Source organism: Pipistrellus kuhlii, unplaced genomic scaffold, assembly GCF_014108245.1.
Source record: "Pipistrellus kuhlii isolate mPipKuh1 unplaced genomic scaffold, mPipKuh1.p scaffold_m20_p_2, whole genome shotgun sequence".
Lineage (NCBI taxonomy): Eukaryota > Metazoa > Chordata > Mammalia > Chiroptera > Vespertilionidae > Pipistrellus > Pipistrellus kuhlii.
The window spans coordinates 60139920-60167752 of record NW_023425515.1 but is presented as its reverse complement, the minus strand read 5'-3'; the positions used below and the strand labels follow the sequence as shown (position 1 = coordinate 60167752).

Genomic DNA, 27833 nt, shown 5'->3' with positions numbered 1-27833 from the left:
GTTTTTAGGTTCTGGGTTTTACTCCTTGGCTCTCAATATGTCTCAGTGTAGAACACACTTAAGCCTATCTGAACTCCTATACCCAGATCGATAAACTGATGTGATAAGACAAAGGAATCCCTTTAAATTCTACTATTCTACCAGGAAATCACAATAGGAGGAATATTCTTAAATCCTTAATAAATAATAATTTTGATTGTATGAATTTAATAAAAACAATCAGGAAATTAGATAAGAGCACTTAGCATATTTCCTGGTATATTAATATGTGATTCATAAATATTATTAACAGATAGGAGTCTTGGGGAGAAGGTAGGAGGAAGAATAAAGAGGAAGAGAAAATAGGGAAGTCTAGCATGCAGTATTTTCGAGGCTTTGTTCTCACACTGCTTAAATACCTCCCTCATAAATGTGAATCAAAAATATTTTTATCATTCTGTATGAGATATTTGACTTAAATATTTGTTGTAAGAAAAATACTATATCACCTTTTGATAAAAAGCAAGGAAAAACCATGTCTTTACACTCAATTTTATTAAACAAATAAGGCTGGTAGTGGAACTTTTTTTATTTAATGCATAAACATATAAGTCCCTTTATTAGAGAAATTGTACATATTGATGAAGAGGGTCAATGGTCACATCTATGGGTTAATTCTTTAAAAATCAGAACCAATGATTAGGATAAACTGTAAACTCTCTTCGTTACATTGTGAAGTGTCTTGTGTAGTCATACTCTATTGTTGGAATGACAGCTTGTACAAATTTCAAGAAAATTAGAAGATACCTGAGGTCTTTGGCTAAGGAAAATAGATTGGTAAATAGCTCAATGATTTAAGCTAACATTGTAATTATCTATTTTATTAAGCAATAATTTCTCAGAAAAAATACCTAAGATAAGATCTTAAATCAAGTATATTTAAAAAATTCACTCATGCAAGCTGTGTCTAGTCCATCTGAGGCTCTCTGTAACTTTCCATTCCCTTTAAATATTTGAATGTGAAAATTCTTGTTGAGTTAAGAGTTTATACATGCCCAATTATTTTGGTATAAAAATAAAGACAAGGTTGTCCATGTTAAAATGACTCTTACTGTCTACAATAGGGGTGTCGAATTCAATCAGAGAAGGGGCCAAAATCTAAAATCCAGCCTAAATCGCGGGCCGAATGGTTTACTGAACAGTCATAAACTGTCATTGTGATGGAAACGCAGCGGAGTGCAGTGATGACAGCACGGTGCGGGCCACATTGCAAGGCCTGGCGGGACGGATTTGGCCCGCGGGCCTTGTGTTTGACACATGTGTCTACAAACTAGTATGTTCGAAAATGAGATGGGTTAAAGAATATAAAAGCACTGAAGCAAAAGAGAAAAAAAATTAGGTGGAAACCCTCCATCAGAACCAATTCTAGGTTAGGGCATCTGTATTTGGCACAGAATCTGTTATTTTGGACTATCTTTAATAAAACCCTGAATTTTTTTCTACATTTCATTGTACTTGAAAACATTAGGAGCTCAGTTTTTACTGGGGGAACTGATGACTCAATTTTAAATTATATATAGTCTTCCAAGTTGCTACCTAGCCACAGAGAATGCTCAAATTATGCATAATAGAATTTCAGGAATAAATTTAATTTGGACCAAAAGTCCTTGATTTGTTTCAATATCAAATTGGTTCATGTACCTCTGAGAGATGCACTTTATTTGCAATGCTTAGGTTACCTGTAATATCAAGAGTGTAACACCTTTTAACCTATATCTAACACATAAGGATATGAACCACCATGTGTAATATCAATCTAGCACAAAACTAATTCAAGCTATTTGCATCTAAACCACTGACTATGGCTGCTTTTGATGAATCTATGTTATGGGTACACACATTTCAGGATTCAGAAGTTTACTTAATTTATTCATCTTGATAACCCCAGAGAATGGAGTTAATCTCAGAAGACAATTATAGTAAGAAGGGTATACCCTTCTTGTAGAAAAATGAAAGAAAAAAAAATGGGGGAAAATGAAAATACTATATTTTAAGAATATCTGAAATATGCTTCAATTGCTTTATTTTTTAACCTATTTAAGTTGAATTCTTTGCTTCAGAGAGACCTCAGACTGCCACAAATGAACTTTACTTTTACCTGAGAGGAAAGCACATTTTATAACATGATAAATTGGATATATACTTAGGGAAAAAGTAATCATGTATTATCCTCTAAATAATTAGACTACTCATCTTTCATCAATAAATTAAGTCCATTGAGTTTCTTTTTCATCAAGAGCAATGGTTTTATATTCATATAGCTTAGCCACATTGCCTCTTCAATAAACAAGAGCATTTGGAAAACTTGTTTCAGTCTCTGTAACAAGGCAGACCTAACTGGTACACACAGGGACATGTGCTGTTCAACTGAACAAGGCAGAATAATCACAATATAACACATTCTAAATAAATTAAATATTCCCATTAAGACTTCCAGATATGAGAGGCTAAAACAAGTTATAGGTACTGTGCCATTAAGGTTAAACTAAATCAATCCCTGCCTCCCTGGCAAAAAATCCTAGGAGTCAATTTGCCACTAGTCATATAAACAGGTAAGGATACATATGAACACCAAGTTCTCCCCCTCCTTCTGCAACAGTCTCAATGATTTTCTTCATCACCTCAGCATGCCTAAAAGCAAAAAGACAAATCTTATGAATATAAATCAATTAGACCAAAACAGGAGTTTTTGTTTGTAAAGAAATCTACCTTATTGTCACTGAATCAGTTTTAATATATAATAGTTACATTATAAGACATTCTCCCTATTCCCCAGCATGCCAGATGGTTGAGTCATGAAGACAGATATTGGAGAAGGGGCAATTTTAAAAAGCTCTGGTAATCACAGATGAACAAAAATGGTACCAGTCAGTTTTCCTATAATGGGGGAGGAAGGCTGGGAGAGTTGGGATGGGGGGAATACAGAGCAGATAGAAAACTGGAGAAAGGGAAATCATGCCAAGGCAGAATTGTGGAGAAAGGCTTTCTGCTGAGAAAGAAAAAGAATTAAACCATGTATGGTAACAGTAAAAAAATAAAAAAATAAAAAAAGGGAGGGGGAATACTTATAATGCTGTAATTTTGGCTGTTTAAATATTTAGCTGAAAATAAGCCAAAACTGAATTAAAGAAAAGCTAACTCGTCAGTAAAAAAGCTTAGATATTTTTTTCTCATTTGTGCTGTAAACTTTATCTGATTCTATTACGAAGTATTTTTTGTTTTTATACAGAGAACTAGAAACCCGATGCATTAAATTCATGCAAGAGTAGGCCTTTGCAGCCAAGGCAGCTGCCTGGATCTGTCCCTTGCAGCCACAGCAGCTGCCTCCATCCCAAGGCTGCAGACCCAGCTTCCTCCAGAAGGACATCCAGTCTAATTAGCATTTTATGCTTTTATTATCATAGATATTTATCTGAAGTTTTTGTCCTACCAACAAATCCTTTCATAGCCAATTGGTGTTTCTTCTGTGCTATACAAAAGAAAATTGTCTGGGCATATAAACTGAGAAAAGGACAATGAACAAAATTAATGCATAATCCTTTATATCACCCTGGCTTAAAGATATAATGCTTTAATTTTTATGAATACAACCTTTATAACAAAGGCACTTAACTTAGAAGATAAGAGATTAAATGTATTAACTCTGAGGCTATGAAGGCATAATCTGAGATGAGCCATGGCAAGGCCTAAATTGTCCTTGAAGTGTCATTTTACAGGCCCCCCAGATTTTCTGCCATATTTACATGTTATGTCATTATATAATAGTTACTTATTAAAATTGTATAAAATTAATTCAGTTAAATTACTTATCTCTTTTACCAATTGGGTAAAATTTACACCTCAGAGTGTAAATTTAACAAGTACCATCCTAAAATCTCAGTTAAAAAAGAATCAAAGATAAAAACCTTTTAGATTAAGTAATTAAAAACTAAAACTAATGATGCATCAATTACTTTTCACAGCAATATTAATACTTCTTGACATAAACTGGAAAAATGAATCAAACTTTCTATGGGATAAAGTCTAAGAATAAAGAGGTTGTAAAAAATGAGAAGAAACTATTAAAGAATTTTTGAAAACTAGAACATTACATTGAATAAGTCAATGGGATATCAGAGTTTTCATCTGAAAATTGTTATCAGAATTTCTCAATAATTTTGTGAAAGTTACCCATTAGAAACAACTAACAAAGAAATTGGCATATAACACCTCTTTTTTTATAAGGAAATTTCTGAACAAATCATGTATAGATTCAGCTTCACTTATTTGATCCTTTGAAAACACAATGATATAAAGAAAATCCCAAATTATAAATGTTCTTGATTTGGTAGGACTGAAAATTTCTTGACTAAAGAGTAAAGGAGAATAGAAAGTCCACATATGCATCTCCCTTCACTAATCAATAAAAGGAGATAAATAGGTCACCTAGAAAAAGCACAAGGTTAATTTTATATTCCATATTCACAGAAAGATACAGCATGACAGAGCAAACCATGCCTAATAGTATTTTTTAATACAAAAAGGATCATCCAAACTATTCGTGGAGATAAAAATAGGAATAAAATCATCAAGATCGATACCTAAACACATACAAAGAATAAAAATATATTCTTAACTGAATTTAAAATAAATTTAGAAAGTTTTTTGTTGCCTTTTTCTTATGTATTTAAGCACAAAAGCATAAGACAAATTTATAAGATAAATTTTATCTGCATATTCAGTATTTTTTTGTTTTTTTTGTTTTTGTTTACATTTATAAACTCCCCAAGTAATAAATCCATGAAGTATACACACACACACACACACACACACACACACACACACACACAGACCTGCATGGATGAACTGAACACATAGGAGGTGGTGGGAGATGAGGATGATTTTCAATGGTCACTGTTTTCTTCACATGATCTTGACTGATGTCTTCATACATGTGTTCAACTGTTAAAGGCTGCCGTTGCTGAAACCATAAAAATGTTTTAAAGTTATCATTTAAAAACTTTTAGGCCTAAAATTCAATATTTATAATATATTCATCTCCACCTCCCATAACACAATTCAGAATTCTAGACTATTTAGAGTTGCCAGATTATTTGGGGGAAATTTTATACTAAGAAAGCCTGATTGTCCATCAGACTATATGACATCAACCATCAGCTAACATAGTAAAGATCCCATGAAAAGGCAGGTTCATGGTTATCCAAACATTTTATAATTATAACTCAGCTTTTAGGCCTATTTTGTTGTATTCTCTTTTAATATATTTTATTGAATTTTTTACAGAGAGAAAGGGAGAGAGATAGAAAATTATAGAAACATCAATAAGAAACATAAATCAGCTGCCTCCTGCACACCCCCCCACTGGGGATGTGCCCACAACCAAGGTACATGCCCTTGACTGCAATCGAAACCGGGACCCTTCAGTCCACAAGCCAATGCTCTATCCACTGAGCCAAACTGGTTTTGGCTTTCTTGTATTTTCTTGTTTCCTATTGATAGTCATTGGAATAACAGGTAAAACAAATTTTATTTTAGTTATCCTTTAATTCAATTAAGTGGATGACTTTTAAAAATAAACTTTTCTGTCTTAAGGGAAAAAGACACACATGTGCCTTGGACATTTTTCCCAGTGGTTAGTGCATTGGCCTAAGGACCAAAGGATTTTGGGTTTCATTCTTAGTCAAGGGCACATGTCTGGGTTGCAGGTTTGATCCCTGGTCCCGTTTCGGGCACATGCGGGAGGCAACCAGTCGATGTGTCTTTCTAACATCAATGTTTCTCTCTCACTCTCTCCCCCTCCTCCTTCACTTCCACTCTCTCTCTAAAGATCAGTGGAAAAAATATCCTCCAGTGAAGATTAAAAAACCAAAAACATACACATGTGACATGGTCTATAATAAAAGCACAGTATGCTAGTTAGACCGGACATCTTTCCAGAAAAAGCTGGGGCTGCGAGGAAAGCCCAGGTCCTGGGTGCCAGCAGCTGGGAAAGGAAGACCTACTCTTGCACAAATTTCATGCAATGGGCCTCTAGTCATTGTATAAATGCTTAGTTATCCAACAGGGGTAATCCCAAACAAAATTTATTACAACAAACCAAGTTCAATTTCCTTCACAATTAAAAAGAATAAGATCAGGGACCAAGTAATAAATACATAACAGATTATTTATGTTCAATTCTTACTAAGAATGATGTCACATTGAATAAGAATCAAAGTAAGAATCAAGTGCAATATTAACTATAAAATTATAAAACAAGTGATATCTAAAATTTTAAAGGCCACATACAATATATATCAATAGACCTAATGATGAAGAAATTAAATCCAACAATTTAAAATATTTACATTAAAATACATTTTTATTTTTACCTCATCGTAGCCAAATAACCATAGTCGTGGTGTCTGATAATATTTATCATACGTAATATAAAGGTCATATGTTCTGGTTTGCAAAATAGCATCTTCACTTCCAGCATCAGTTTTAGCTTTACAAGCTTCTACTATTTTCCTTGTGTCTAGGGTAGCCTGGCAATAATAGAAAAAAATTTACAACTATTAAAATCACTATGAATGTGACATTTTAGAAAATCTATTTTTCTCACCCTATGTATTTATTTTTCAAAAGCAGATGTGACTTAAAACTCAAAATGTTATATGCTTTGAAGAACTTATTTGAAATATCAAGGTATTAATAAAAACACTAATCCCTAACTTTATTCATTAAAAATTAACTAAAAAAAACTCAATTTACAAACCTCATCTGTTTCCAACAATCCACTCTCTTCATATTCTGTTGTAAAAAGCAACAAAAGATTAATTGGTTTCAAAATAATTTTGTAAACCAAATTGTATATTACTTCGGAGTATCAATGAAAAATTGGATTTTGCTTTTGTTTCTGACAATAACGAATAAATATATGAGAGATTATACATATTTCTACAGCAGCAGCAACTTTACCTAGTAGAAAGCCAGACTGGAGAAAAAGTCAGCATATTAAGGCTTGATCTGTGCTATAGTTATTAATACCAACTGGCATAATAAAACTGTAAAGTCTTTAGGGATTCGATAGCATACACAAGGCTATTTATATAAATGCAAAAAAACGTGCTCATTGAAGTCACCAGAGAGTTCTATTTTGCTGAATACAATATAGTCCCGGTTTTCATCTAAATTGACCTCCCTCAGCTTTTAAGATACTCTTTTTTTGAGCTTTGCTCTCACTTTTTTATTTTTCCTTCACTATCTCCTATGCTTGTTCCTCTTCATCATCTGGACCATTTAAAAAACAATACAAAAGAATGCCAGTAAGGAATACTCAATTTTTGGACCTTTTCTATCTACACTTACTCCTTGATGATTTATTTCACTAATCTCAATGGCTTTAAATGTTGATGACTCCCATATTTATTCCATGACTACAGACCTGGATACCTAATTGTTTATCTTATGGCTCAAATGAATGGTTAAGGGACATCACAAACATCACATGTTCAAAACCAAGCTCCGAACTCCCCCTCCAAAGCTATTCAGCCAAGTTTTCCCCATCAGAGTTAATGACATCACTCCAGATGGACAGGTCAAAAACACTTGACTATTCTGTCTTGCTCATGCCACATTCATTCCAGCAGCAAATCCTTCTGCACACCCCTGGGCCCTTAAATATGACCAGAATTCTGTTTCTCATCATTTTCAATGTTTCCACTTGAGTGTTTTGTTTAGATGACCAAACAGCCTCCTGTTATCCTATCCTCCCTTCAGTTTATTCTCAACATGGCAGTCACATTCTGTTAAAATGTTAAATCTCATTCTAAGTCACTCCTCTACTTTGAAAAGCCCCCCACTGGTTTCTCATTTCACTTCTGAGTTAAAGCCAGGGCCCTACATGATCTACCCCCAGGTTACCTCTCTGACTCTCCCCTCACTTCTCTCTGAACACAGGAGCCTCCTCAGAGTATTTATAAGCCAAACATGCTCCTACTTCAGAACCTTTGCACTCCTCCTCAGATATCCAAATAGCTTGTTCACTTACTTCCTACAAGGTTTTACCCAAAAGGCATATTCTCAATGAAATTTTTCTTCATCAACATATTTAAAAATTATAACATTCATCCCACTCTTAAGACACTCTTATTCTCCCCCTTTTTTTTCTCCTTAACACTTTTATGACCATCTAATACATACAGTAAATGATTTGCTTATATATTGTTTTTGTTGTTTATTGCTTTATCTCCAGCATCAAAAAGTATACCAAGACAATAGATAACTCAATAAAAATTTGCTGAATCATGTTAAAATTCAGAACTCAATGACGATTTCTTAATCCACATAAATTACTAATATTCCCAAATCAATATTCTAGTGTAATGAAAGCAAATACCTTCCATATCTGCAGCTTCTTCTTCATCTTCCTCTTCCTCCTCCTCACATAATGCTGAGCAATCTTGGAGTTTTATACTATCCTTAAAAATTAATTATATTTAAAGTCACTTAAATATGTTCATTAGTTCTAATGCCACGCACTCACATGCCAGCACAGTGCTAACCAGTGAAAATAAGAGTGATAAGACAGTTCTTATCCTTAAGAAACTCCTCCAGTGAGATGACAAATGCAAAAATCAATCGTTAAGTCTTGTGCTAAGGGCTGTGAAAAATATAAAAAGCATTATAAAAGCACCATGAATCATCTAAGTTAACCATTTAAAAATAGTTGCCAGTTGTTTTTAGTTAACCAATTCATTATTATTAGAAAATCAACTAAAAGTTATATTAACTTAAACACATAATTTAAAGGACAAAAAGTTATACATTTATAAATCACAATACATTTATATGTCAAATTTATTATTATAAATCAAACAATATATTCTAATTTATGAGCATACTGGCTGAATTAAGCAATTACAACTACTACAACACATAAGATTTCAGTTCAATTAGCACTATAAAAGAATAATGCTAGCCAAAGACAAGCCTATACACTTATCATTTTCACAAATTAATATTCTAAAATTCTGAAGTCAAAAAGTTGGACATCTAGTTTTTACCTAATTTACAATTTCAACTAGTGATGATTTTATTTATCACTGGAAACTTAGATCATATTCCAGTATGCCATTATTACAACAAAAACGTGAAACACAGAAGAAAGTATCTGGGTAATTATTTGGTGAGGCAACATCTGGCAAACTGATCATTAAGGGAAATTTTAATTAATTCACCCCTAATGTCTACCAGGGCCAGACCAAAGGATTTCTCGGCCCTCGGCAGGATGTTCTCCACCCATTATAGTACGCCATAAATATGTTAAGTGGCATAGCAAGTACCATATTAACCACTACTGCGTTTATTAAAAATTCTTGAAAGAATTCCCATAAACCTATCAAAACAATATCATCCAAACTACTCTACCATTTATCATTCCTCAAATCTGAAGCATATACACTAACGGCTGGAGTAAACAAGATGCTCTCTTTTGACGCAGCAAAGCTTTCTCCTTAGTCATTCAAATTCTCCAAAAAGTACAAATTCAAATGAACTGTACCCAAGCAAACATAAAAGTGAATTTCTAGCAAGCATAAAGTTGTGCACTGAAAAAAATTAAATTTGTTTTAGTTTCTAACACTTTCTGTTAAGCCCCAGTTAAAAATCCCAAATGATTCAAATAACAAGAACATGCAAAGAAGAATATCTTAAACGAGTAACTGGTTGAATGTTTCATAAGGAAAAAAGGAGTTCACTTATTCTGTCTATTCTCTCCGAGACTTGATTTAGCAAAAATATACTCATTAGCCGTAAACTAAGAAAAAAATGATAATTAATAAATTGCTTAAGATAATGTTTAAAATAAAAAATTTAAACCATAGCATTACGATCTACTAATTAGCAAGTAAATAAACTACTTCAAAAGTCTCCATTTATAGAACATTTGGTATTTATACTTAAAAATAAAAAGCTATTTCTTTTAAAGTAGCTTAGAAGGCTTTTCAATTAGTAAAAATTAGTTTTTACTAGTTATAATTTCAAAAAATGTTTCTCTTAACCATACAACAGATTAAGGAAAAGAAGAGAAACAATGGGAAATAGTAGTGTTTTGATATGTTAATACACAAAAAGGGGGAGGGGTTAGGACATAAAAGAGCTTGATAATAATCAATTTGAAAAAAATATGAGTAATCTTAATATATATAATATATATATATATATATATATATATTATATATATTAGGTCATTAAATTTGGAAACATATCTAATTAACAAGTACCTTGCTTTCCAGTGTAATCTCCTTAACTGCTTCAGTTATTCCTGTAATACCTGTTTAAAATTGTGCATAAAATATTTAAGTTGTAAACATTTTTCTAATTCAAGCAATATAAAAACACTTAAAATTACTTAAATTCTGACAACTTCTCTAAAGTAAGCCAATATTAGCAACACTTTAATGAATTCTAATAGAAATAAATAATCCCAAAGGTACTTCTCAAATTTTTAAAATAAAAGATATTTTACTATAAATTATCCTATTTTACCATCCCTCATTTACTATTCATTTAATTTGCTTATGAATTGCTATCAAAATACATATTCATTCTCAAAAATATGTAGATTGAGACTATAGGATGCACATTTACATTTTATTGAAACCTGCATTGGAATTTTCTCAACAAGGTATTTGCTTCAGAAATCTAGGACACCCAGAAGTACTAATACTATATCACATTTATAAAGGGCTTTCTGTTTTACTGTTTCCACATCTTATTTAATCCCTACTGTCCTGTGTGCTAATTAGGGTAATAATTTCTCCCTATGAAGAAATAAAGTCTCTAGACAGGTAAAATAACAGCTAGTTAAGTGAGATATTGGAATTCAAATCCACACATTTTGACTTTTGGTTCAAAGCTCTAACCACTGCATCTGATTAAACAATTACCTCAGAACCTATTTGTCTCAGTGAAGGTGGCATTAAGCATATAATGGAACAATAAGTCAGCTAAATAGCATTTCTAATTCAAAATATGTCAGTGTTCTCACTTAAATAGTTCAAAAAGGATGAAAATAGTAAAGAAAAAAACCTGTGGGTACAGCCCAGAGATACTGCTAAACATTCTGTATTATACAGAAAATGCTGCAACAAAGAACTACCTAGCCCAAAACGCTAACAGTGCTAAAGTTGAGAAACCCTGCTCTACTACTACTTTTGATATGTCTCCTATTCTCCAGGGCTTACAGGGAGCAAATTTATTTTTAGTATTCTAGATTTAAACTCAGAACATGCTTTCTTCAGTAAAACTAAGTCATAAATGGTAGTTAGCTATAGCAGCACATAATATGCATTCCCATAGTTAATATAAATATAGTGACAAAGTAAGTTTTTAGGACTTGGAATAAAAAAATCATATTCAGAATTCCAAACAGCTTATGCAAGCAAACACTTATGAATGTCTTAAATTTAGTCAAATCCTTTAACAAAATTTGTTGAATAACTTCTGTGTCAGATACTAGGTAGATATTGAGGATTCAACAATGAATCTATACCTTCATGGTCTTTACAAACCTCTTTGCAGTCATTATAAAAATAATTATTAAATACTTTTAAATGCCAGTGTAAAATAAATATGAGTATGGGTTCCTGTCCTAAAACTCACCATCCATCAATGGAATGACATGCAAATAAGGGATTCAAAGTAAAGTAGTATGCATACTCAGTCTTTCTTTTTATTTATTTATTAATTATAGAGAGGAAAGGAAAGGGAAGGAAGGGGAGGGAGAGAGGAAGAGAGAAACACCATCCACTGCTCCACCCATCTATGCATTCATTGGTTGATTCTTCTATGTGCCCTGATCCAGGATCAAACGCGCAACCTTGGTGTATAAGTATGATTCTCTAACCAAATAAACTATCTGGCCAGGACCGCATACTCGGTATTTTTAATTGGCTTTCTTCCTTTCTTTAGAAATAAAGACAATGATATGGGTATTTTCAAATGAAGTAGCAGTACTATAGAAATATGGTATACTTCAAGAGGAATTTTTTCTAATTTGTCCTCCCTGTTTCTTTTCTGGTAAAAATCTACTGTACCTTTTATGTGCTCTTCTTTATTTTAAATCAAAACTGTTATAAAAGATTATAAAATAGTTTTTAAAAACTCAAATCATATAATTTTTCATTCTATTTGCCTCTTACCTGTGTTATGATAAGTATCTACCCATCCTCCATCACCATCATCCTCTTCAATGATAGCTTCCAATTCATCTGAATATTCCATCTGCTTGCACCGCTTGTAACATGGCACTATAAAAAATGGCAAATACATTTAGAAGCACATACTCTGCTTCCTATAAATCCATTTTTAAAAATATAAAGTTTAAACCATAAAATACATTTTGTCACCAAAATATTAAGAGAATATTGCAGTTCTCCTTATGAAAATGATTAGAGTTATAGTCTCCCTACAGACACATAATTTGACCGCATTTATCTCTCCCTAAGTAGCTTTTGTTAATCCTCACCTGAAGATACTTTTTTCATTGATTTTTATACAGTGGAAAGAAGGGAGGGGGGAGGGGGGGGGGGAGAGAGAGAGAGAGAGAGAGAGAGAGAGAGAGAGAGAGAGAGAGAGAGAGAGAGAGAGAGAGAAACCAATATGAAAGAGACACATCAATTGGTTGCCTCTGGCACGCATCCGTGACTGGGGCCAGGAACAAATCTGCAACCTAGGTACATATCATTGACCAGAAATCAAACTCAAGACCCTTCGGTGCTCAGGCTGACACTTTATCACTGAGCCACATCAGCCAGGGCTAAATAGCTTATTTTTATAAGACAAGTAGAAAGGCTCTACTGAGGGTGTTCTATAAATTCTTTACCCTAATGGTCTGTGGAAACTGCAAACTGTGAAATCAGAGATGATATTATTCAACATAAGGCTAATGAATAATAACTAAGTTAATAGTTTTACTCTCAGAACATGAAGGCACCACCTGTCATTCTCAGAGGTGGTAGAGGTGACCTCCAGCATTCATAATGAGCAAACTAGTATAAATTCACTGCTAAATGTTACTCTATTGTACAATATGGCATTGAGTTTCTGATATGTCAAATGTTTCAATTAACAGGTATTATTATACATATATGCCTAAAATTAAATAATTATAAAGCAAAAACATGATGGTCAACAAATTGCTATTAATACCCTGATTTTTTTTTAAACAAGCAGTATATAAATTATTAATTCTAATAAAAATATACTGTAGGAAAGAAGAAACATATTTTATATATATTTTGCCCTTCCTATGAGTGAATTAGAATGAGAATCATTCTAATATATTCTCATTCTAATTTACTCTTAGGAAGGGCAAAATATGTACCTATAGGCAAAATATGACATTATTTTCAATGACATTATGAATAATAAATTTTCTAACTTTGAGCTTTTAGATATCCAAGGTAGTATCAATTTCATCTTCTATAAAAAATTTAAATCTAAAGAGGATCAAAGTTAAACAGCTAAAATATTGTGAAATAAACCTAAAAAAAATCTAATTAGAAGTCCAATTCTGACTAGGGCACTTTTCCTCTATATCTTAAAACTAGATATTTTGGGTAAAAAAAATAAAAAAGATAAAAATCAGATAAGGAAAAAAATACCTCAGTAATAGAAAACCCAGAGCTTCATCCAATTTCCAAATTTGTCTGAAAGCAGCTGTACATACAGCTTTGAGCACAAATTTAAGATCATAAGGTGTTTTTTAAAAATATATAACTGCAAAATTTACTAATAAATGCAACATAATTCTTACCATTTTTGGTGACCAAAAATTGTTTGCCTGTTGGTAGGTATGCCTTTACTTTCAATTCTTCCCCAGAAGCCCTTTAAAAATGGTGAGAAGCAACAAAATACAAAATAAAACAAAAATTTAAAGGCAGAGACAGAACAGAAGATATCACATGTAAATCTCAAAACTATACAATCCACACACCTGAAAAAACTGTTTTAGGAAGAACATCATTAAAGTGATATACATCAGAGCATCAAAGAACATAGTACTATTATAAGTTAAACTGGAGGCCCGATGCACGAAGATTCGTGCCAGAATGGTCCTTCCTTCCCCTGGCTGTGGGCACCGCCTTCGCTCCGGCCCGGAGCCACCGTTCTGCCTTCCCACACTGCCCAGAGGCCCAGAGCGGCTGGGGGCAGTGCAGAACGCCCCTGGCCACTCGGCCCAGGTCTGCCAATTAACCTGCTATCTTTGTTGAGTTAGTTTGCATACTCACTCCTAACTGGCTGGTGGGCACCACGAAGGTATGATCAAATTGCATCTTACTCTTTTATTAGTGTAGATGTACTAAGAGATACAAACAACAGACCTAAGAGAATTTGGATTAAATATTAGATAAAAAAGTACAATAGAATGACTATTATGTTTCCCTCTGAATAAAAAGAAAATGATGTTTTAGTGAGTATAATCACATTCAGATTTTTAATCCTAAAGTACTGCTCACCTTGAGACCAAGAGGCTGAAAAATAGTTGCATGGCATTATATAACAAAGTAGGTAGTTAGCAAAATCTCTGTTCCTGCCACACTATTAAAATTGGAACTAAAATATGAAAGATACATTGAACCACTGAAAACAAAAAAACTTGTTCTGAGTGCTTAATATTAGAGGCCCGGTGCTCAAAATTCATGCAGGGGGGTGAGAGTGTGTGTGCACCTCAGCTGAGCCTGCACCCTCTCCAATCTGGGATCCCTCTCACAATCCAGGACTGCTGGCTCCCAACTGCTCGCCTGACTGCCTTCCTGATTGCCCCTAATTACTTATGGCTGCCAGCCTGATCACCCCCTAACCACGCCCCTGCCAACTTGATTTATGCCTAACTGCTCCTCTGACAGCCTGGTCCCCCCCCTCAACTGCTCTCCCCTCCAGGCCTGCCCCCCCTCCCCCAACTGCCCTTCCCTGCAGGCCCCGTCACCCCCAACTGCCCTCTCTTATGGGCCTGGTTCCTAACTGCCCTCCCCTGCTGGCCATTTTGTGGAAGCCATCTTGCATTTATGTGGGGTCAGCCATCTTTGACCACATGGGGGCAGCAATCTTGTGTGTTGGATGGTCAATTTCATATAGCTCTTTTATTAGATAGAATAGAGGCCTGGTACATTGGTGGGGGCCAGCTGTTTTCCCCTAAAGGGTGTCCTGAATCAGGGTGGGGTTTTTTGGGGGCGTGGGGTGGCCTGGGTGACGGGCCTGTGGTGGTTTGCAGACTGGCCACACCCCCCAGGGACCCAAGCGGAGGCCTTGGTATCTGGGATTTATTTATCTTCTATAATTGAAACTTTGTAGCCTTGAGCGGAGCCAAACCTCATGCTTGCTCTGTGGTCACAGCCATTTTTGTTGATATATTTATCTTCTATAATTGAAACTTTATACCTTGAGTGGAGGCCTAGGCTGGCCAAGGTGTAGGAAAGCTTGGCTTCCTCCATCACTGGGGGCAACTCAAGCTTCCTGCTCTCTCCAGCTCCGTGGCTGCTGCCATTTTTGTTGGGATTTACCTTCTATAATTATAACTTTGTAGCCTTAAGCAGAGGCCAAGGCAAGCCAGGGCAGGCGGAAAGCTTGGCTTCCTCCATTACCGGGCAAACCTAAGCCTCCTGCTTGTTCTGTGGCCACAACCATCTTGGTTGGGTTAATTTGCATACTTGCTCCTGATTGGTTGGTTGGCATGGCACATGGGTGTAGCAGAGGTACAGCAATTTGCATATTATTTTTTTATTAGGATAGTATTTAGAACTCTAACATACATATTTTTTATATTCACCCAAATATGTTTTTATTGATTTGAGAGAAAGAAAGAGTAAGAGAGAGAAACATCCATGTGCAAGATAATCGACTGTTTGCCTAACATATGCAGCCTGACTGGGATTTGAACCTGCAACCTAGGCATGTGTTCTGACTGGGAATCAAACCTGCAACCTTTTGGTATAAGGGACAATACTGCAATCAAATGAGCCACCCAGCCAAGGCTAACATGAATTATTTTTATTTAATCCTCAGGACCCTAAGAGGTGGGTACCCTTATGTCCCCTTTTTATAGGTAAGTAAACAAGAGCTTAAAGAAGATTTTCCAGTTACAAAACCAGAAAGTGGAAGAGTCAAGTGAGTCTAAGGCTCCTGCTTCTAAACACTATGCCCTCTGTGGGTCATTTCTGATTTTTCAGTGCTACTCTCTGGAATATCTCATTAAGAATTTGCTCAAAGAATCTCCTGAGGGTCAAAGAATCTTTTACTGGAATTGGCCAGAGCTGTGATAGTATATGATGTCTATCACAATCACATGAGCATAAACTTGGAGTATGCTGTGTTCTTTCTCAAGCTTCAGTCTACAGCTAAAACCATCTATTTAAGCACAAAATAAAGCTAGGTAGCTATGTAGGCATCCTTGGACCTTTCCTAAAAGTCAAATTCAACAATGCCAAGACACTGCCTGAAGTTCTGAGAGAAGATGATATAATAAAGTCATGATGACACCTACAGACATGAAAGTATACATAGCACGAAAATATTGTTTCAAACAGTGATTTAAAATAACTTGTTCCTTTGGCCTCAGGAGTTCAGCTGGAAGTGGGGGCACTGGAGTGGGGTAAAATTAAGTTCTAAGTTAAAATGAAATTATTTCAATCACTGCAATTCATAATGTATAACTATATACCACCATCAGCTAAAGAAGATCCTGTACATATATATAGTCCCTATAATAAAACTAAATATCACATGTCTAAATTAGATAATTAAAGATTATAATAAAGAAACCTGAAAAAGAAAATGTGTTATATTGAAGATCCTAAATTAATTATGTTCATAAAATGAGTATTACTTAAAACTTTATACACTTATTTGACTTTTTAAAATACATAAAATATAGACCAGACCTAGGTAAATATAGTTTTAACTTACAATTTAACATTGGGGGGGGGAGGGGGGGGAAGTCAACCAAACTTACTAAATCAGAGATTCTGATATTAACTCAGTTTTAAATATGGAACAGAAATACATATAGGAAAGACAAGGACATAAAAATAAATCTGACACTTTGGCCTTGATACTTAAATAATGCTGTAAAAGATAAAGAGCAATCTATACATATAAAAGTGTAATATGCAGACTGACTGGACAGTGGAACGACTGGTTGGCTATGATGTGCACTGAGCACCAGGGGGCAGACACTCAATACAGGAGCTGCCCTCAGCCCACAGGCTCCGGACACAGGTGAAGGGGGGTGGGGCTGCCAACTTCTTGGCCCTCCTTCCCCCCAACCCAGTTGACAGGCTCTGATTGCCTGATGGGTAACTGGGAACCTGGGATGGGTGGTGGAGGACATGGGAGGTGCCGGGGCCCGATCACAGAGAGTGACCTGCAGCAGTGGTAGCTGGGGTTGGGGCCGGCTGCCGGGGAAGATCGGCCCAATCACAGGCCAGGCCTAGGGACTCTACCCTTGCAAATTAGTTGATAATAAGCAGTAACAACTGTGTGAGGTATGTCTTAAATATGAAAATTAAGGGGAAGAGAAGAGTAAATTCTTTAAGCTCTTTAGATATTAAGGAAAATTTATCAATTAGAACCTGGTTAGTTCTAGAAACACTTCTCCCAAATCAAAACTATGCCTTTCAACTATAATTGAAAAAGTATCATTGAATGAAAAAAGGGCTATTAATAAGTTAACAACTTGTAAATAATAATTGCAAATATTTCTAGAACAATTATATAGCTCTGCCAGTATTAAGATCACTTTTCCAGGAACTGTCTGTCTGGTGGTTTTACCAGGAGTACTTAAAAGTAATAAAACTGCATTTTTTAAAACACATTCTGCTATTATTCAGAATATTTAAAATACATTATATGAGGTCAGCTAAGTTGATTAAACTACTTTTATAAAGAGAAAAGTTATTAAGAAAATAAAACATTATAAAAGTCTATTACCAGATTTTCAATAAAGACATTAGTCTATATGAAAGTTTTAAACTTTTGAGTTAATTCCTAAAACCGGAGCATACTTTTGAACTTTAATAAAAGGTCAGATGGTTAAAGAACTTAAGACAGCAAAATCTCTGCATTAATGAATGTTATAGAAATATGCAATACCCATTAATATGAAAAAAATGAGCTGATCGAATTTATAATCTCTTGAACATGATTTTTTAAAAGCACTATGAAGAAATGGGATCCTAGTGAAGGAATTATCTCAAAAATACCCATCTTTTGTGTTAACAGAGCAAAACAAAACAGGGGTAATACCCAATTTTTCTTCCTTTACTTTCAAATCATGGGGAACCATTTAATAAAAAAATCTATTAAAGAGGACCAGAATGGTTATTCCAATTTTCATGTCCTAACCAATTTTTCAAACTGCCATAGTTATGAAGTCATACCTTTATTAATTTTATATTTTTCACCCAAGTTTACTTACCATTGCCATGTTGGACAGTGGTGAACTAAGTGATCTCCAGCTGCCACAAACTATTAAGGATTTAGAAGGAATATGAAAAAAGAGAAAAAGAAAAATTGAACATTACTGAATGTAAGTTGGCAAAATACCAAAGTGTTCATCACTGTATTCTTGATACCCAATAATCAATTTTAAATACAAACAGCACCAAATCTGCTCTACCAGCCTCAAGATATTTTATTATTAAAACTGAAAAATTTTTAGCATCCATAAGTTTAATTTTGGAACAAAAAAAACAAAACACTGAATGCTATTATTTTAATCTGTTCCTATCACTGGATTAAATGTCAAAGGAATACATATCATGAAATGTATAAAATTGACATAGGGTTCAAAATGTCAAAAATCATTTTATAGAGAAATAAAATGTAGAGAGATTCTTCCTAGTGGCTGAAAAGTCAAAGAAGATCTTGAAAAAATTTGTTATCGGGTCTAGTAATAATTAATGTCGTTTTAAACATTCGTTTAAAATCTTGCTTGGCATTGACTTGTATTGACATAACCTTCAAACACGTGGTATCTACAGAACGTGTGAAGTGCAATTAACAAGTTTTGCTTGAAAAAGTTTGTTTGGTTTGGTTTTTGTTGCAAAACTAGGGCTAAGAAGATGGCACATGAAGAGCATATTTGGCACTGCATGCTTTACGAGTTCCAATTAGGAAGAAAAACAAGTGAGGCTGCAAAAAAACATCTGTAGTGCTCTTGGTCAAGATGCAGTTAGCGCCAGAAAATGCCAGCATTGGTTTGAGAAATTTCACGAGGGAAATTTTTCGTTAGATGACAAGAGTGGTCGAGGCTGTGTGTCCAATTTTGATCAAGAAGCTCTTCAAGCTCTTTTGGTGCAAAATCCTCAAATTACCCAACAAGAGCTTGCGACAACTTTAAATTGTTCACAAAAACCAATTTCCAATCAATTGCGTGCACTTGGCAAAGTCCAAAAGTTTGGAAAATGGGTTCCTCATGAGTTGACCGACAACAACTGTAATCGAAGAGTCACAATTTGCAATTCGCTCCTCTCTCGTCAAAACCGTTTGCTGTTTTTAGAGCAAATTGTTACCGGAGATGAAGAATGGGTTCTGTATGTTAATTTGAAAAGGCGGCCTCAATGGTTGGACAAAAATGAGGCTCTGCAGCCCACGCCAAAACCTGACTTGCATGCGAAAAAAGTGATGTGTGTTTGGTGGAGTTTTAAAGGAATTCTTCATTATGAACTTTTACCATCTAACCAAACCATTACAAGTGCAGTGTATAGTGCCCAATTGGAAAGGTTAGCCCAAGCTTTAAGAGAAAAAGAACCCATGCTGATTAATCGGAAGGGCGTAATTCTTCACCACGATAACGCACGACCGCATACTGCAAGAATCACTGCTGAAAAGCTGTGCCAGTTGGAATAGCAAGTTCTCCCTCAACCTGCATATTCTCCTGATATTGCCCCTTCCGATTACCATTTGTTTCGTTCTTTGCAAAACTTTCTTCTTGGAAAAAAATTTAATAATGAAGAATGCCTCAAAAATGCATTGACCGAATTTTTTGCATCAAAATCACAAGAATTTTACAACAGAGGGATTAAAATGCTTCCTGAGCGTTGGGCACAAGTAGTAGAAAACAGCGGCAACTATATTGTTGATTAAATTTTGTTGTATTGTTTAAATAAATTCGATTTAAAAAAAAAATATTAGAAAACGACATTAATTATTACTAGACCTAATAAATAGACACGTGTGATGCAAGAATAGTTTTTACATTTCTCTCACTCTCTCTCTCTCTCTCTCTCTCTCTCTCTCTTTCTCTCTCTCTCCTCTCTCCTCTCTCCTCTCTCTCTCCTTTTCTTAAGGTAACAACCAATTTTGAAAGCTTTTTCACAGTCTTAAAGGAATATTAACAAGAGTGCCAAATAATGAGGGAATGTTAGAAGCTTTTGGACTGACTTAGAAAACATCGGAACAATTAAGAAACTGAATTCTCTAACAAACTTTGGACTTTCTGGGCAGATTGAACATTGAACGAGGTTTGTTTATTGTTTCTTTTCCCCCCCCCAAAAAAAATAAAAACCAGACTCAGAAATAAGTAGTTTAATCTTTTGAGAATTTCTATTATACATGAACTGCTCTTGCTACAAGATAGAAATCTTATTTTTTAAAGCAGAAAATGAAAGTCTGTTAAGCATAATTGCAGTGCCCCAACTCAAACAATATGCACACATACTTTCCCAATTACTATTTCACAACAACTCTAACTTAAAATCATTTATTTTTCATGGGTTTATTACATAGCAACAAATTGCAATGTCTTTAATTTTCTAATGTCTTTCTGAGAAAAGTTAGTCTGTATATAATACTCTATTTTATTTGAGAGAGTAAAGCTCTATAAACTAAGCATTCTGAGAGTAATTTTCCAAGAAGACATAACAATAAGATTTAGCATTATATTACCAACACCAACTGTTTATCTTCTTTTATTTCAAGAATCCTTTTTATTAGTTAAACTGATTAAGGAAAGACAAAAAACCCAAATGAAAACAATACTCTCTTCCCTAGGTTTTCAGCATTTTGGGTTATTTCGACCAGATGCTGCATTTAACACTGTAGCTATTAGAAACTAATTTAGCACCATCAAAAGAGTATTAATTTAACAAAATGCAAGCAAAACAAAGACTTAAAAATTTTAAAAACTTCTTTAATGATACTGCCTTTATGTCATAAGATTCTAATATTTTATTCTATGGTAACTCCAGTAGTATTTATCAAAAAAATAACATAAATACTAGAAGGTAAGGAAAACTATAAAAGAACAGAGAATTGTACTGATAATTAATACATATGTACATCTGCCCTCACTAGCAATGGCCATTATTAAATGTTTCATATGTTCAAGTGAAATAAAATTAAGACAAAAACCCAAACTTCTAAATTTTCAACATTTTCTCCAGTAGCTTTCTTAGTGACTAAATATTATATAACACTGAATAACTCCCAACAAGACTGAATCAATATTAACATTTTGTTGAGCAACTTTATTTTCGAAGCTGTTCTTTATTACTATATTCAATCAAGTCATACAGACATTGTACATTAAAGTATTTTTAATAAAACAATACTATTTTGGATAATGCTGACCCTCTTTTAAACACAAGACTTCCACACCTCTCAATGAAAACAAAAAGACATCTGGAGGCTGACAGCCAGAAGCCTAGAAATAGTAAGAGAAAACAAAAACCTCAGTATAGTATTTATCTAAAACAAATTATGTCTTCTCATTTATTTTTCTTTATAAAAAAAAATATATTTTATTGATTTTTTAAAGAGAGGAAGAGAGAGAGAGACAGAGAGCTAGAAACGTCAATGAGAGAGAAACCGACCAGCTGCCCCATGCACACCCCCTACCAGGGATGTGCCTGCAACCAACGTACATGCCTTGACCGGAATTGAACCTGGGACCCTTCAGTCCAAAGACCGATGATCTACCGCTGAGCCAAACCAGTTTCGGCTGTCTTCACATTTTTCTTCTCCAGAGTCATTCTAATTTAACTTAACCCTATAATTGTGCTCTATCCCAATTCAGCATTATGTGGTTGGGACCCAGCTGGGCTAGTTATGCTTTGTATTTTTTTTTAAAAAGGGAAAACTTACTGGGTGTACCGGTCAATAATGCAGATTTTTTTCAATAAGATGGAGTTATACATATGTTGATATATAGGCGATTTGCTATGTTTGCTATTTTGTTGTATTGACAACAATCTTCAAAACTTCATATGTCAAATTTGCTGAAGGTGTTAACATCATAGATATTTTTACACTTAGAAATGTCGAATTTTGTGCCAAAAAAAGAGTATTTGCGGGAAGTTATTATTCATTACTTTATTTTGAAGAAAATTGCTGCTGAATACTTTGGGAAGCTTATGGTGAACATGCTCCATCTCAAGATACTTGTGAATGCTGGTTTAAACGTTTTAAAAGTTATGATTTCAATGTGAAAGACAAAAGAAACATCCAGGTCAACTGAAAAAGTTTGAAGACCAATAATTACAAGCATTATTGGGTAAAGATGCGTGTCAAACTTAAAAACAACTTGCAGAAAAATTATGAGCTTGTGAAACCATTATACTGATCACTACCAACAACAAATAATCAATTTGAACCATGACCAGAATGTTCCATAAGACATGGCAAAGTAATTTTGCTTCATGATGACACACCATTACACACTTCAAAACCAGTAAAGACACATTAAAAGATCTTGCCTGGGAAGTATTATCCCACGCGCTATATTCATCAGACCTTGCTCCTTCACATTACCACTTGTTCTGATCGATGGCTCACGAACTTTCTGAGCATCACTTCTAAACATACAAAGAAGTGGAAAATTGGGTGTCTGAATGGTTTGCCTCAAAACAAGAAAAGTTCTATTGGGATGGTATCCACAAGTTACCTGAAAGATGAGGAAATGTGTAGCTAGCATGGACATTTCTTTGAATAAAGTACTTCTGATGTTTCTCTTGAAATTATTGTGCTTTCTTTGATTACAAAATCCGCTATTATTAACCAGTACATCTAGTATTACCCACTTCATGATACAACTAAGTGTAAAAGTTATTCAATTTAGGATTAGTAGCTATTTTAAAATAGCTTAACTCTATCTAATAACTAATGATATGGATCTCTAACTCATCTATTTAGTAAGTAGTCATCTTCACATAGAGGAGATAAAACCAAAGAGTGCAAAAAGAACCGTATACATTCATCTCTGCTCTTGACTTCAAATACTTAGTTTCAAGAGTCTTGTCTACATTACACCTTTGTTGGACAAGAACATTAAGATCTTTAACATCAAAACTTAATTTTATTTGGCATTCAAGATATTGAACTCATGATGCCTAAGGTAGAATGGATCCATCAGAAAATTTCTAACCATGACCCCTCATTTTATAAATAAGGAAACACGAGCCCTGTGCCTGGTTAGCTTAATTGATTTGTCCGAGTCAGAATAGGAGAAACTGGTCTGGAAGGCAGATCTTCTAGTTTCTTTCCACACCACTATGTGACTTCACTAAAAATAAAGACAATTTTAGGTAAAAGATCCTTATTCTTAGACCTCAAAAGGATTTGGCACTGAAGAAATTCCATCCCAATTGAAAACTGAAAGATCAGTTAATTCTCTAGCTTGAGGTCTTGCAATTTTCAGCAATAGCCAATCATAAAACAAGGTCTACTTCAAAAAGTTTCTCTCAAAACAATGATTAAGTTCTATTGTCAATTAGTGGTACTTTTAATGAGAGTTAAAAATGAAGCTTAATAAATTCTTTGCCATTTATTATGATTAAAAAAATAAGTCTGATGCAATCATAACCATTCATAAAACTGGAGTCTAAAAGGACTTTTACGTTAGTATTCATTCCGCTAAGGATGACAAAATAACTGCCTAAAGGAAAGAGAATACTTTTATTATATAGATTTGGTGAGCACGTAAAATGACTCCTTTGAACATAATTCTTTATTAAAAGTTCAATAAAACTCCACAGGCCTCTAAAACAGCCATCAGTTTCAGCATTAAGCAGAGTTAATATTACTTGGTTGGAAGAAAAAGTGAAAAAATGTGAGAAAAAAATCCTCATTAAATATGTAGAAATAAAATGTTTAAGCTAAATACTGAGAGAAAACTTAATATCCAAGCAATGAAGCAAAGTTTCCAAATGGAAAGTCATGAAAAACTCATGTATGGTTAGACAAAAGCATGACAACAAAGGCCACAGAGTCCACTGCTCAATACAGCACAAATATGAGTGAAGGGTAAGTGACGATAGGAATATTTTCCGTTTCCTCTTCCATCCCCACTTCCAAATAAAGAGGAACCACTAAGAAATATGAGAAGTGGCAAATCAAGAGGGAAGTTGCATCTTCTATGGGAAGCAGAAAGACCTATAAAATTGCTAATACAGTCAACAGAATCTACTTTTACTCAAATCTAAATTAAAGTTAAATATCTTTTTTCTTAATAGTAAAAAAGCCACCCAATTTAATATAATTGTAAAATATCATAGCTTCAGAATATCTTCAACACTCACCTCTTCTGGGGTAATAACACCTGTTTCCTTAAACTTTGATTCCTAAAGTGAGCAAAAAGAATAACAGTATTATACAACTTTCACTTTCAAATTAAAAATGTTTTTGGTACAACTGTTTGGAGCACTTACAAAAAAGGAACATAGCACTGGTACCTAACTTCAAGGAATATATATGTCTAGTGGAGAAAACTGACATGAAAAAATTTCAAAACAACAATTTGGGGAAATCACAAATATCTTTATTTTACGGAACAGTAAAAATGTCTTAAAGATGTTTAAACATCCCACAATTCAGCCAACATTTCATTTAAATGGCATAATATTAGAAACCAAACCTATAAGTTGTAAAGTCATTTAACACTTTCCCATTATTTTCATCTCCAAGGTACTAATGCAATAGTCTCTTCGTTAAAGCAAGGATGTTATCTACCAAATATTTCTAAGTTTGTAAGTTATATGTAAGACTTTGTGGTAGAGTCTGAAGCAATGCAAAGATTCATTTATGAACATTATTCATTCAGCAAATATTAACTGAATAACTATGTGCACTATTTGAGTTAATGGGGGTATAGGAGTAAATAAAATAGAGCAAACTCATCTTTGTCCTCATAAGAACTTTACACTCTCTGGTGGAGAGACAAAAGCCAAATGGTAATGAATACCATGAAGAAAAATGAGGCAGAGGGGAAAATAGGCTGGTCCAGGGTGTACGGAGAGGTCAGAGATGGTCAGCGAACAAAGAATTCACTGATAGGTAACTTCTGAGCGGAGACCTTAGGAAAGGAACCAGCCACAAGGCTGTCTGTCTGGGTGAAGAGTGTTTGAGGCAGAGGGAAGGGCAAATGCAAAACCTGAGGCAAGAGAGTGCTTGATGGAGTAACAAAAAATGGGTCAGACTGGCCTAAGCAAAAGTGAGCAAAGGATAGAATAGGTAAGTCCATAGGGGCCTTCTACCAAAAGGCTTAAAGACCACTGTAAAAACTTTGGCTTTTACTGTACTAATGTCTTTCTAACCATGGTTTTTCTTCATTTTTACCTATTAGGAAAAATAATTCTTTCTTTCCCAGGGATTTAGTTTTTTTGTTTTGTTTTTTTTCCTTGCTTTCCTATGTCTGGTAGGAAACTATAAAGTATGTTCTCTGTAAACCAACAAGTTTGCACAGGGAGGGGCAAATTTATTTTTAGTATTAAAGAAATTCAGCTTTCTTTATTAAAAATACATACTGACAAGCTAACACTTCCTTAACAGTTTGGGGAACAAGTAAAATTATTTCCTAAAACATAATTCTATTATAAGATCAATAAAATACAACTACCCAACAAAATAGCAGTTTTATATTTAATTTAGAAGGTCTTTTTCTTTTACTCCTCTCTCCCTGAAACTAAAAAGTTATAACAATCATGTATTATTTAAATGCTTTATACCTAGGTCCTAGGTAGACAGATTTCTGGAAAAATGACATAATATGCAAAATAATCATGATTCAACTGTCAAGATGGTTTTCAAATTCAAATTAGCTGAAAAATCTCAAGTAAGATGGGTTTCACAGTAAACAAATATGAGCATAGCAGGAGTTGAAATTCTCATTTTTAAACTTTTCTGACTTTTTCTTTAACTTGGTCTAAGTATTATTTTAAAATCAGTCTCAGAAATAAATGTAAAAAGAATACAGAACTAACATTTCCCTTTGCCCTGGGAAAGGAGCAAAGTAAAGCTGTCCACTATTCTCCTTAGTGTACCAGAATAGCTTCCTGAATAAAGAGAACCATTTCCATGGATACTTCGTCTCCACACCAAGATTAGTAAAATTTTAGTTGAAAGCTTAAAAAAAAAATTAAACAAGAACTCCCCATTCAACCACTATAATTGCTCTTTTCAGAAAGGAAAAATAAAGTTGCAATAACAAACTTTACTCTGAAATAATTATAAAGACCTGAATACACTTCTAGAAATTTACCTTTGAAAGTAAGAAAACCGTCCAGTCTCTCCTGTAATAATAGCTAATGTGTCACAATTTTCACTTTAAAAAAGATGCCTTGCCAATGTAAAAGTCAGTTATATATCTAGGAGGGGCAACGCTGCTCCTTACCATCCCAGATGCCCCAGATGAACCACCAGTTTCAGCTACTTTTAAAAACTTGGGGAAGGGAGGGCTTGCCTGTCAGCTGGGTTCAATGGTGTTGCTGATGCTGCAAATTCCCCTTGTCCCTCTGGAATCTAACAGGTTGGGTCCTCAACCACCTCTGGTTATGTCAAACGCTTAATTACACAATAGAGAGGAAAAGTGACATGTGTCATTTTAGGACCAAGCATAGATATCTTTTTTTTTCTTTCTTTCTTTTTGAAGAGAAGCAAAATCTTTGTTTAAAAAGTTCAAAGGACTACCGCCGCTGGGTTTAACGCTCTTAGAGGTACTTGGCTTCGGACCACCTCGCAGCCCGACGGACCCCGGCGCGCTGAGAAGGGAGACCGGACTGTGCCCAGGGCGTCGCTCCAAGTTTACTCGGGGAGCCGGGAAGCCCTAGGAAACAGCTGCGGGGACCACGGGGGGAGAGAGGCACCTTTCCCGGTGTCCCCCCTCCCCACTCCTTCCCCGGGCCCGGTCCTCGGCGCCCGCGGAGTGGAGCGAGTGCCTGGCAGACAGTCCCCGCACCGCTTACCTTGAGGACCGGGGTCAGGTACTCAGCCACCTCCAGTGCCTTTCCCTTCACCGTGTTAATCACATTCTGCATCCTGGGGCCGGGGGAGCGGCCGGCCCCGCCACGGGGTGGGGAGGGCAGCCGGGCGGGAACCAGGAGTCAGAAAATGTCCCCGCGGCCACCGACGTGCACAGGCACGCGGCCGACGGCGGCACCCGAGGGGACGGGACGCGACGGGGCGGACGGGGCGCGGGGGAGGGGCGGCCGGCGCCGCGCGCGCGGACGGGGCGCGCGCTCCCGCGCCCCAGGCAGCAGCGAGTGGCCTCGAGGGCGGGCGGCAGGGCCCAGGGGTGTGTTGGGGGGGGGTGGGAGGGGGAAGCAAAAGAGCGGGCGCACGCGCACCCCTGCCCTCAGGAACTCTCGTCTTCTCTCGGCTTCATTAGCGCCTCTTCCGGCTTCCCCTACCTTTCCTCCCTCTCTCGCCGTAGCTCCGCCCCGACCCGGGCCTCACGTGACGCAGGCCTCTCGGGACACGTGACGCGAGAAAGGCGGCGCTCAGGCGGAACCGGGTCGCGTCCCCCCGCCCTCCGGAAG

The 27833-nt window shown here is 35.4% G+C and overlaps 1 protein-coding gene across 1 annotated transcript; it reads right to left on the bottom strand.

Annotated features, from left to right (window-relative positions):
- Nucleotides 1-517: 517 nt before the first annotated feature.
- Nucleotides 518-27756, bottom strand: ATG3 (autophagy related 3). Its single transcript, XM_036444569.2, has 12 exons — nt 27261-27756; nt 24600-24641; nt 18500-18549; nt 13841-13911; nt 12225-12332; nt 10305-10354; nt 8420-8501; nt 6797-6831; nt 6411-6566; nt 4872-4999; nt 2602-2670; nt 518-786 (listed from the first exon to the last, which is right to left on the bottom strand). The coding sequence occupies exons 1-12, from the start codon at nt 27330-27332 to the stop codon at nt 705-707; spliced, it is 945 nt and encodes a 314-aa protein (XP_036300462.1). The 5' UTR covers nt 27333-27756; the 3' UTR covers nt 518-704.
- Nucleotides 27757-27833: the final 77 nt, after the last annotated feature.

Bases quoted from the DNA above. Each gene is read 5' to 3' on its own strand.
- ATG3 (XM_036444569.2), bottom strand. From the start codon at position 27,332: ATGCAGAATGTGATTAACACGGTGAAGGGAAAGGCACTGGAGGTGGCT. The intron at 24,642-27,260 runs GTAAGCGGTGCG...TGCTCACTTTAG, and splicing joins ACCTGACCCCGGTCCTCAAG to GAATCAAAGTTTAAGGAAAC. The intron at 6,567-6,796 runs GTTTGTAAATTG...TATTATTGCCAG, and splicing joins GATTGTTGGAAACAGATGAG to GCTACCCTAGACACAAGGAA.